The following is a 12,173-nucleotide window of genomic DNA, read 5'->3' on the forward strand; positions in this document are numbered from 1 at the left end:
CTTAGTTCTTCTATTTCTATTATTCTAATCAACTCCAAGACCAATTGCTTTAATAATATGTCAAAAATACAGTATATAGGAGAGGGATAGCTCAGTGGTTTGAGCATTGGCCTGCTAAACCCAGGGTTGTGAGTTCAATCCTTGAAGTGGCTATTTAGGGATCTGGGGCAAAAATCTGTCTGAGGATTGGTCCTACTCTGAGCAGGGGATTGGAGCAGATGACCTCCTGAGGTCTCTTCCATCCCCAATAGTCTATGAAGTAGATCATAGCCTCCAAGTGTCTTGGATGGGTGCCTAGATACGAGAACCTAGACAGCTAGAACTTAGCAACCTACTATGAATAAGCATCTGCTGACATACTGAGTCAAGCAAGCAAATCTAGCACCAACATCACACTATCAACTTAAAGTAGATTTCTATGTTCTTTCAGAGCAAGAGGCAGTTATAAACTAGAAAGACATGATTTATTTGCAAAAACCCTACTTAACCTGAACTTTCCCCACATGTTCTTAAACGTAACTATTTCTTCATATGGTACTTCTTACGCCATGAACTCTTTTCCTCAAGGAAGAAATTTTAATATATTTTAACACTGAATTCTTTTCATTACTTGTAGAGTATCAGACTTAGTTTGACAGGTGTGCCTTGGGACTGAACTTCCCCATTCAAAGAATAAGTATTCAAGGAGACTGTGCTAGTGCAAATTTTCCTATATCATCCTCTAAGGGTGCTTAGACATCAGATTGGACCCATAGAGCTCAAAAGGGTACTTCTGCGACTACTCAATATACGTATTCCACTCCAACATTCTCTGAAAAGACTCTGGGTAGTAATTGTGATGTGACCACATGGCCCACTAGGAACTGGACTGAAATCAATTCATTTCTGCAGACATTGAAAGGCCATTATCAAGTATGTATGTTCAAATCACTAGTGACTCAGGCAAATTTGAATATGTGACCTAGAGGTGAAGGACTCTACATCCTGTTACCAATCTCATGGGCCATCTGGTCCCTCCACTACAAGATTTAACACACACACACACACACACACATACACACACACACGTTCATGCAGCATGCATCAAAACTTATCTGATTTAATTCTACCAATTGTTTTTATAACAAAATGATTCCCAAATGACTTCAAAAGAAATCAATAGAGTATTCAGGATTTCTCCCCCTTTTATTGATTCCCATTTACCACGGTTTCACAACAACTTTTCTTCTCTTTGGGGGAAATTACAAAGAAATCAGTTGCAATGACAGTCATTTGCCTTTAATTTTACACTATCAAGCAGTGTTTCTGATTTCCAGCTCTCTGAAATTGCATTGAATCTTTGAATGACCTGACCACCACCCAAACCACCTAGGTTACTACTCTTATGAAAGCTGTTAGCCCGGACAAAGGATTTCTGTTCAACATAGCATCAGCATCTTCAGGATAGTTGTTTCCTATTCAGCATATTTAGCTGCACAACAGCACAATGCATTTCTCATTTAGATAATGAACTCCCTCCTACTCTCCTAACCATGCTCATTCAAAAGATTTACCATGCCTGGGAAATGCACAGATTGCGTTCAGACGAACGTACAATTTCTTGCTATGGTTTCAAAAATGTCCTGCCATAAGAAGTGTCAGCAACCCCTCCCACACAGGAACAATACATCAGCCCCAGCAGCCCCTGCGTCCATTAGCAAGCCACAGCAGCAGCACCCGCGTTGTGTTTATTCATTGGCTAGTAATGAATAGCTCTTCAAATTTGCAGGACCGGTCCCTGCCCTCTCAGGTGTCCTCTCCCAGGGTGAAGATCAAAGCCAGCCCCCCCTTGCCAGCGCCTGGCTGGGTCTGTAACACGATCCCCACCCCGCTCCCCGGCCAGCCCTTGGGGCGGGAAGCGGGAGAAAGGAGGCCCCTTACCTGAGCTGTCCATGGTGCTGCTGCTGCTGCCGTCCAGATGCTGCGGCTGCGGCTGCTGTCGGGCCGGGCTCCGGGCTGCGGCCAGCACGGCCGGGATCACCCCTTGCTTGCTGCCGCCGGCTCGCTCCTTGCTGCCCCCGCAGAAGTCACCGTTGCTCTCCACCAGCTGCAAAGATTCGTACCCGTCATTGCTGGGCTTTTTGCGGTAGCTGCCGAGCAGGCTCATGGGCGAGTCCGAGGGGGGGAGGCTGCGCCGGCAGGGGCGGGAAATCGCACGCGCCTCGCCTTCCCCCGGGGCAGAGGGGCCGCCAGGAGCAGCCCGAGCAGGGCCCTGCGTGCTGGGCGTGGGCCGCCGGCTCCGCTCCCCGGCTCGGCGCAGGGACTGCACCGGCGCGGCCTGAGCACAGCGCTCCCCGGCGGCCGCCACAGCCCAGCGCTGGGGGCTCGCGGGCTCGGCTCCCCTGGCCTGGAGCCAGCGCCCGTCTGGAGCTCGGGCCCGGAAGCGATCCGGGGGCGTCTGGCCCGGCCCCCGCCCTGCCTCTCGCGGCACCGACAGGGAGGGGAGGGGCGCGCGTGGCAGCGGCCCCCGCCCGGGCAGGGCAGCGGAGTGGAAGGGCCGCTCAGCAGGGGGATGAAAAGGCCTAATGGAGGCCTGGCTCAGCCTAAGGCTAAAAAAACCTCTTAAGCTCCCCCCCCCCGTTTTAAAAGGGTTTGAGGGGGGCTGATTTCAGTCTTAGGGCCAGAGGGCTCAGGGCCTCGGCTTGAAAATTCTGTCTCACGTGTAACATCCCCCATATATATATTATCTACATACACCCTATGTACTATCTACATACAGCACCCTGCACATACACCCTATGTACTATCTACATACAGCATCCTGCACATACACCCTATGTACTATCTACATACAGCATCCTGCACATACACCCTATGTACTATCTACATACAGCACCCTGCACATACACCCTATGTACTATCTACATACAGCACCCTGCACATACACCCTATGTACTATCTACGTACACACCCTGCACATACACCCTATGTATTATTGACTCATGTCTTCTCTGCTCTTCATTCTGAACCCAATTTTCTCTTAGCAGTCAAGGAGTTTAAAAGAAAACAGAGAAAGTCTCTCTGCTTCAGAGCTATAATTCACCTAACCATGTCAAGGACTGTAAAACCACAGACAAACTGCAGTCACTGGCACTGCCAGGACACTTAGACCAAACCCCCACAAACAAATTACACTGGCCAATTCTGTCAATGCCATTTTTCTTGCCATAAGGCTTAGACTAAATTGATAGTGGTAGAGACATAAGAACGGCCATACTGGATCAGACCAAAGGTCCATCAAGCCCAGTGTCCTGTCTACCGACAGTGGCCAATGCCAAGTGCCCCAGAGGGAAAGAACAGAACAGGTAATCATCAAGTGATCCTGTCATCAAGTGATCATCAGATCATCAAGTGACCCTGTCGCCCATTCCCAGCTTCTGGCAAACAGAGGCTAGGAACATCCTCCCTGCCATTGATGGACCTATCTTCCATACAGGGGCGGCCCATCCATATAGGCGAACTAGGCAATCGCCTAGGGTGCCAAGTTAAATGAGGCGCCAAATTCGAGGGAAAAGAAATCAAATGAAAAAAATAAAATGAAACAAAAATTAAAAAGATAAAAATACAAATAAAATAACAAAGATATCATTATTTCAATTCCCGTGCATGTACGGAAGGAATATGAATTATAATTCATTTCTCTACATTTCTGATAATTTAATATGTCAAATCTTTTATTTAGTGCAAAAATAAATAATATTTTAGTGAAAAAAAATGTCAATTTGCAACATAGGGTCAAGATGACCCACTCCGCAATGTTGATAAGCAATAACTCAGCCACAATGAAACACATCTGCCAGCAGCAAGAGCTGCAATGTTAGTGACACCTAACTCGAATATACATCCAGGTCGCATAGCCGGAAATTCATTTAGAGTGGAGATATCACAAGTTGATATATGTCAAATGGTCATTTTAACACTCATCACAGGTAGATGGTTAAGAATTGAGTGAATACTGTGAACAATTGTGTTTCTTGATGCCAAAGAATAATGCCTTTCAGCATTATAAATCCAAAAAGTGAGTATCTTTTAGCATTATTAAACCTTAGCATTATTATCAGGCTGTGTAATTATGAACTTTTATTTGTTATAACTGGTTCACATGTAATAAGTAAGGTCCATAAAAGAAAAGTAACAGCGTTAACGCTTAATAGACTATGAAAGTGATTTCGTCACGCTCCAAGTGGGTAACCGTGAGGAAGGGGATTACTTTCCAAACAATCGGTGATGGGTTATAACATCAAAAAAGGTCATTTTGTTTCCATGTAAACGCTGTAACTAACTGTTTTAATGGGTGAGTGAGTGTAGGTTACTAATCATTGAAACTTTAAGCAGTGAAAAGACATGTTGGGATGACTGCAATGTGGTTTAAATCGCCAATGTGGTGGGTGCGTCAGCCATCCTTAATGCTATAATGCTTGCAGTCGGAAGCACAGTACATAACAATATTCAAATGCCCCATGGCAGAAAGAGGAAAAAGAAAACCCTCAGAAATTAGTATAATAAACAAAAGGCTGAGAAGGAAAGGGACCAAGCAAAACAGCAGGGATCCTTCCTGAAATATCTTCTCTTTAATCCAAATAAAGATGGAAGCAGTTCATAGTATACAGATGAAGGAATTTTACTTGGAGAGGAGGTTAGCTCACATATTCAAGGAAGCAGTTTGGAACATCAAGATGAAGGTATATTACTTCAAGATGAGGGTAGCTCACATCCACAAAAAAGCAGTTTGGAAACTCAAGATGATGGAAACTTACTTCTAGATGAAACTGCTCACAGCATCTCATATGGAAGTGGAGAAAATTTATTCACCTTCAGAGAGACATGCAGAAATTGAAGTAAATGAAGTAGAAGGAAGAAAGGATGAGGAAGTTACAAACAAGTTACAGTATGGGGACCCAGCTTCATGGCCCAGATGCGATGACAGTGGGCAACAAAGTCTCGTGGAACATGGACCTGAACAAGTTCATGAATTTCCCTTACCTAAGGACGGGAATAAAAGAAAATTCTCTGCTCAGCATTACAAGAGGAAACTCATTAATGAGGAAGAAATTCATCGAAACTGGTTACAATATTCAGTGTTGAAGGACTCTGTGTTTTTGCTTTTGCTGTGACTTGTTTAGAAATCAAGCAATTCGTACATCACTTATTGAAAATGGTTCAAAGGATGGAAAAACATATCTTCAGTTCTCTCTTCATATGAAAGAAGTATAGAACATTTGGAATGTTTTCAAAACTGGAAATAACCTTGAATTACGATTGGAAAAAAGGAAAAACTATCGATGAAGAAAATTAGAGCATCTGATTGCTTTAGTGAGAGTTCTCGGTGGGCAAAATTTAGCATTCCATGGCCGCTGTAGAAATGAAAAATTATACACTCCAGGTAATGGAAGCTTTTTAAAATTTGTTGAATACCTAGCTTTGTTTGATCCAGTCATGAAGTAGCATCTATGTAAAATAACTGATCATGAAACACAGGTTCATTTTGTAGGAAAAAATATGCAGAATGAACTGATTCAAATCCTAGCAAATGTCATTAAAAAGAAAATTGTAGAAGCTGTCCATTCTGCAAAATACTTTTCAATAATACTGGACTGTATACCAGATGTGTGTCATGTTGAACAAATGATGCTTTGAAGCCTCTTTGCTATGAACCTGGAAACATTTATGATGCCATAATTGAAATTTCTGGTACTACCTTTACTGAATCATCTGGCAATATGGCACATTAAGATGCAGAAGCTCTTGCAAATGGCCTTTCCAAGTTCAAATTTGTGACTTCACTCCTTTTGTGGTATAATATCCTTTTCAAGATTAACCTCACTAGTAAGCAGCTTCAGGAAAAGAACTTGAACATACATTCTCCTATTCAAAACTGCAGCAAACTAAAAATATTCTGGAGGAATTCAGAAGTGATGAAGGGTTCGAAAGAACACTGGTAGATTCTCTTGAGCTTGCTGAAGAAATAGACTTTCCAACAGAATTTGAACCAGAGCCAGTTTGCATTGGGCAAAAGAAACAGAAGTTTTCTTTTGAAGGATGAGACACACCCATTCAGAACCCAAAACAAAGGTTCAAAGTGAATTTCTACTTCGCAGTCCTTGATACTGCTATTCACTCAGTTGACGAAAGATTTCAACAGATGCAGCAGCTAGAGTCAGTGTTTGATATCCACAGCTTGCAAGAGAAAACAGCAAAAAAGATAAGAGAATTTTGTATAAAACTGGAGTTGGCATTGACTTATGAAAACTCAAAAGACATTGATGCTACAGATTTGCGTAGTGAGCTTCGGGCTTTTTCAAGAAACTTAAGAAACATTCCACTCCTGAAGAAGTACTGAAGTTTGTTTGTTTGTGAAAATAAACTCACAGTTTTCCAAGCATTTTTATAGCTCTACACATTCTTTTAACTTTGCCAGTTCCCATAGCTAATGGAGAACATAGCTTCTCAAACTTAAAATTGATAAAAACATATCTGCATTCAACAGTGGTGCAAGAGAGACTTGTTGGACTTGCCACAATGTCAGTAGAGCATGAAATAGGTGGAAAACTGGATCTAAAAGAACTAGTGACTGAATTTTCAAAACTTAAAGCAAGAAAAAGTAATGTTTTAATAGCACAGTGTTTTTTATTAGGAGTGTTTTGTAAATACAGGTTAAAGTTCATTGAAGAGTTTTCTTATTTCTTTCTATATTGGATGTGGTGGCAATGGCAGTTAAAGCAGGATAATGTAATGGATGATTTTGGATTTGTAATAATAAAAATAATTAATCCATTTTAATGCATTTTTATTTGAAATCAGACTGAAATATCATCCAGCTGTCATATACAAATCTATTCTGAAAATTTCATGTCTCTATTTTATCTGATCTCAGAAACATTGGTTCGACAGATGGACAGATGGACAAACCGAATAATTAAGCCTCTGTTTAAAAAAAAAAACCCTTAAAAAACATTAAAAGGAAAAAAGGAGAAAAATGTTTCCCAGTTTACCAAAAACCTCAGCCTAGATCTGCCCTTAGGATTTGGAGATGGGGGTGCTGGTTGCATGGTTTGCCTAGGGCCAGGACCGGCGCTTCCATTGAGACGAACTAGGCAATTGCCTAGGGCGCCAGAATTTTTGGGAGGCGGCATTTTGGCGGGGGGGTGGCAGGCCGCTCTGGTGGACCTGCCACAGTCATGCCTGCAGAGGGTCTGTTGGTCCGTGGCTCCGGTGGAGCTGCCGCAGGCATGCCTGCGGACAGTCCGCTGGTCCCACGCGGCTCCAGTGGACCTCCCGCAGGCACGGCTTTGACAGCTCCACCGGAGCTGTGGACCAACGGACCCTCCGCAGAAATGGCTGCGGCAGCTCCACCAGAGCCGCGGACCAACAGACCCTCTGCAGAAATGGCTGCGGCAGCTCCACTGGAGCTGCAGGAGCGGCGCGCAGGGCGGCGAAATGGCCATGCGCCTAGGGCGCGAAAAACTTTACTGCCGGTCCTGCCTGGGGCACCAGTTGCTAGCAGCTAGTCTAGGGCCACCCCGTCTCCGTGAACTTATCTAGTTCTTTTTTGAACCCTGTTATAGTCTTGGCCTTCACAACACCCTCTGGCAGGAGTTCCACAGGTTGACTGTGCATTGTGTGGAAAAAATACTTCCTTTTGTTTGTTTTAAACCTGCTGCCTATTCATTTCATTTGGTCTCCCCTAGTGCTTGTGCTCTGAGAAGGAATAAATAACACTTCCTTATTTACTTTCTCCACACCAGTCATGATTTTATAGACCTATTGTATCCACCCTTAGTCATCTCTTTTCCAAGCTGAAAAGTCCCAGTCTTACTAATCTCTCCTCGTATGGCTTCTGTTCCATACCCCTAATCATTTTTGTTGCCCTTTTCTGAACCTTTTCCAAATCCAATCTATCATTTTTGAGATGGGGTGACCACATCTGCACACAGTATTCAAGATGTGGGCATACCATGGATTTATGTAGCAACAATATGATATTTTGTGTCTTATTATCTATCCCTTTCTTAATGATTCCCAACATTCTGTTCGATTTTTTGACTGCCACTGCACATTGAGCAGATGTTTTCAGAGCAAGCAGATGTTTTCAGAGACAAAAATAATTTGTTTAAATGTTGGCTCTCTCCCTCTTCCCTTCCTCTCCACTCCCAAATATATTTTAGGAGAGTTTGTTTTGTTTGTAGAAGGTGCTTATTTGATAGTCCTGGACCATGAAATCCCGAATCCCTAAGTTTATTCTCTTCGTGTTGACAGTGCCACTGTCCTGAATATGTGCTTTAGCCCAGTTTTAGGGTTACCGTAATGCAGATCCTTCTGTGCTGAGGCTGCCAAACAAATGGCTAGTTCATGCCTACTGTGATGGTGGATTTTGTGATGTGGATTGGATGACCCAAACTGATTTCATACAGACCAAGAACCCATCTGATGAGACCTATGCAGGATAGGAAGGATGGCCTAGTGTTGGTATGCTGGACTGGGGCCAGACTACACTAGAATCACTGCAGCTGTGCCACTGTAGTGCTGCTAGTGCAGACACTCTGTGCCAACAGCAGAGAGCTCTCCCATCAGCAAAATAAATCCACTTCTGCGAGTGGTGGTAGCTATGTCAATGGGAGAAGCTCTCCCACTGACATAGCGCTATAAACTTCGGTGCTTAGTTCGATGTAATTTACATGACTTGCGGGTGGCTTTTATACATCCCTGAGCAAAACAGGTTTGTCATAAACAGATGGTTAAGGGTTAATGTCTCTTTGCCCTGTAAAGGGTTAAGAAGCTCAGTAAACCTGGCTGACACCTGACCAGAGGACCAATAGGGGGACAAGATACTTTCAAATCTTGGTGGAGGGAAGTCTTTGTTTGTGCTTTTTGTTTGGTTCATTGTTCGCTCTCGGGACTGAGAGGGACGGGACATCATTCCAGGTTCTCCAAATCTTTCTGAATCAGTCTTTCATGTTTCAAAATTGTAAGTAGTAGCCAGGCAAGGCGGATTAGTCTTATGTTTGTTTTCTCAACTTGTAAATGTTTCTTTTTGCTGGAAGGATTTTTACGTCTGTTTGCTGTAACTTTGAATCTAAGGCTGTGGGAGTGGTCCCTCTAGTCTATATGAATCTGAGTACCCTGTAAAGCATCTTCCATCCTGATTTTACAGAGATAGCTTTTAATTAAAGAAAGAAAAAATCCAAGGAATTGAGTCTGAACTCACCAGGGATTGGTGGGGGAAAAAGAGGGTGGATGGTTAATTCCTCCTTGTTTTAAGATCCAAGGAGTTTGGATCGGTGTGAAGCCTCTCAAGGCAACCCAGGGAGGGGAAAGTCTGGGGGGGGGAAGGAGGGGATCGTTAATTTTTCCTTGTTTTAAGACCCAAGGGGGTTGGGTCTGGGTTCCCTAGGGAAGGTTTTGGGGGAACAGAAAGTGTGCCAGACACTAAATTCTGGCTGGTGGCAGCGTACCAGATTTAAGCTAGTTGTTAAGCTTAAAAGTGTTCATGCAGGTCCCCACTTTTTGTACCCTAAAGTTCAAAGTGGGGGAAAAAAACCTTGACAAGGTTATACCAACATAAGTGCTGGTTTGTAGAAGCCCTGGGACTCAGAAGACCTGTGTTCAGTTCTTGGTTCAGATACAGACTTCTGGTGTGACCTTGGGCAAATCACTTAATCTCTCTTCCCTATCTGTAAAAAATGGGTACATTTCCCTACTTCACAAGGGTGTTGCCTGAATATAATCCATTAATGATTGTGAGGAGCTCAGATACTGACTACAGTGCTGAAGCCTATGTGAGTATCTAGATGCAGAGATCGCCAGCCTAGACTAGGTTAGAACGGGTGGTGTCAACTTGAAATGTTTGATTTTTATCATTAATTGCTAGCCTGTCTTCTGTTTGCTCTGCCCAATTTATTTTTAGACATTTGTGTAGGTGGATTTCTCACTGTATAACACAGAGGTTTGTCCTTGAACAATACAATAGTCAAATGTTACTCTGCATTTATATTTTAAGCACCCAAGGTAGTTCGTGTTTTAGTCATTTCCGTTTGTAGTGATCTAAAAAGCTTAGCCACCATGAAGCTTGCACAGCCTGCCAAAGCAACCAAGCAGTGTTATTGCTTTACATCTGGGCCTACCCACATCCTGCCCTTCTTGTTGTTTCATCACTATTTGGACATAGCAAAACAAATTAAAACAAATTGTGTTTTCCTCTAAAGCAGTAGTCATGAAAGCAGTAATGCCGAGATGAAACTCTATTGCAATTCCCACAATCTGAGTTATTAAAAACACTTGGCTTTCAACCTTATGCTTAACACACCAGGAGAGTGGGCAGCTGGTACAATCATAACTCGTCATATACTATTGATTATATAACTCCTCAAATGCTATATTGCTGGGTAGAGAAGATTCTAGGCCACAGATGCACCTATGCAGGAGAACACATAAGTTTGAAAGTGACAAAATAAAGGACACCATCTCCAAAGATATGTTATAAAGGACACCATCTCCAAAGGTATGTAATTTGGAATGAAAATCAAAACTAATTCTGCGGTAGGTATGTATAAGTTCTGCCCCTTCATTATATTGTGTTAAAATACTGTATGAAGTAAAATGCAGAGAGCAAATCTTGCCAATATGCGTCATGTGAGAAATATGTTAACAAGAAACCAATCTGAATATCCAGTAGAGCAAAACTCATGTATTTGTTTGGATCCATGAAGTGCTGAGAGACACACCTCACATTAAATCCTGAATGATTGTGAAAGTTTGTACAATCAAAGTGGATTTATTTCTGTTTTCTTTATTCAAAAATACCAAATTCTATTTTTGCAGTGTTTTCTGAAAGAGTTCATGGTCCTGTTATGGTATGTCTACACTATTCACTGGATTGGCAGGAAGCGATCGATCCAGTGGGGGTCGATTTATTGTGTCTAGTCTAAACATGATAAATCAAACCCCAAGTGCTCTCCCATCGATTCCTGTACTCCACCGCCACGAGAAGTGCAGGCGGAGTCAACGGGGGAGCAGCAGCAGACTCACCGTGGTGAAGACACCACGGCAAGTCGATCTAAGTACATTGACTTCAGGTATGTTATTCATGTAGCTGAAGTTGCATAACTTAGATCAATTCCCCACCCCAGCATAGACCAGACCTTATAGAGGGGAGGGCTGTGAGTGACGCCTGAGGAGAACTGATTCAAGTCTATGGCAACTCTAAATAAGGCTAGCTAATTTCATATCTGACTATTTCACTGGACTCTATCCCCTTTAAATATATAAAAAATTGCATGTATCAATATAGTATTTACATAGGATAGTCATTCCCTTTTATTAGTCTATTCTGTAATGTACAAGAAAGTTTTCCTGAAAGTGTAACTCATTTGTATTCTCAATTAGTTAATTAAATTGGCTCTAAATGCTGTTTAAGATATGTTTTTGTTTCTTTCAACAATGTAGTTCAGAATAATAATACACATGCAATAGGAACTGGGAATCAGAACAAAGCCAGCTTCACCCTAGCTACAAAAATTTATGGTTGAAGTTTGTGACTAAATTTTATATTTAGAAAAAAGATAGTTGAACGAAAGATGTGTAATTTAAGGAAAATAGTTTTGCAACATGCACTAATTGTTGCTTTGATTACTACATTCAGTTCCTTTGAAAAGTATATTTTATTCATTATTCTGTTTTACCCTAGTTAAACCAAGTTAGTGAACTTTTGGGGGCACTGTTGAAATATTCACATATTTCAAAACATTTTGAACTAGTCACCAAATGTTGTTCTATGCATTAAGGGGCATCCTGCTCCCACTGAAGTCAATAGAAAAACTCCCTGTGATTGGAGAAGAATCAGATCCTGACAGCCTCATCCAAAGCAAAAACCTTTCCACTCACTTCAGGGGGCACTGGATCAGGTACCAAATGAGGCTGGATTTACATTGATGTTTAATATACCTGTGTTTTGTGGAATGTAGTCTATACAAAGAATGCAGTTTTTCCATATTATGTGTCCTCAGGTTTTCATTGATATGACCCTCTCTGGTTATTCCAACAGATAGCACATATTTCTATCAAATGCCCTGTGAATGAAGCTCATTAAAGTATATTCAGATTTTTCTTTCAGCATCTCTGAAGTGGCTCCAGCTACT

The 12,173-nt window shown here is 42.3% G+C and overlaps 1 protein-coding gene across 5 annotated transcripts in view; it reads right to left on the reverse strand.

Moving 5' to 3' along the window:
* The window catches only part of DNAJC6 (DnaJ heat shock protein family (Hsp40) member C6), an 88,818-nt gene that overhangs the window by 62,692 nt on the left and 13,953 nt on the right, over positions 1 to 12,173 (reverse strand). For 3 of the 5 annotated variants that reach the window (XM_050961983.1, XM_050961981.1, XM_050961980.1), the window contains exon 1: positions 1,921 to 2,230. The exons of 1 other annotated variant lie outside the window; for it this stretch is intronic. In XM_050961983.1, the coding sequence (XP_050817940.1) occupies positions 1,921 to 2,146 (226 nt within the window). In that variant the 5' untranslated portion in view covers positions 2,147 to 2,230. Of the gene's footprint in view, positions 1 to 1,920; positions 2,231 to 12,173 lie in introns of those variants that run through there. One more of the 5 variants, XM_050961984.1, reaches the window with a different exon arrangement.

This window comes from Gopherus flavomarginatus, chromosome 7 (genome assembly GCF_025201925.1).
Source record: "Gopherus flavomarginatus isolate rGopFla2 chromosome 7, rGopFla2.mat.asm, whole genome shotgun sequence".
Lineage (NCBI taxonomy): Eukaryota > Metazoa > Chordata > Testudines > Testudinidae > Gopherus > Gopherus flavomarginatus.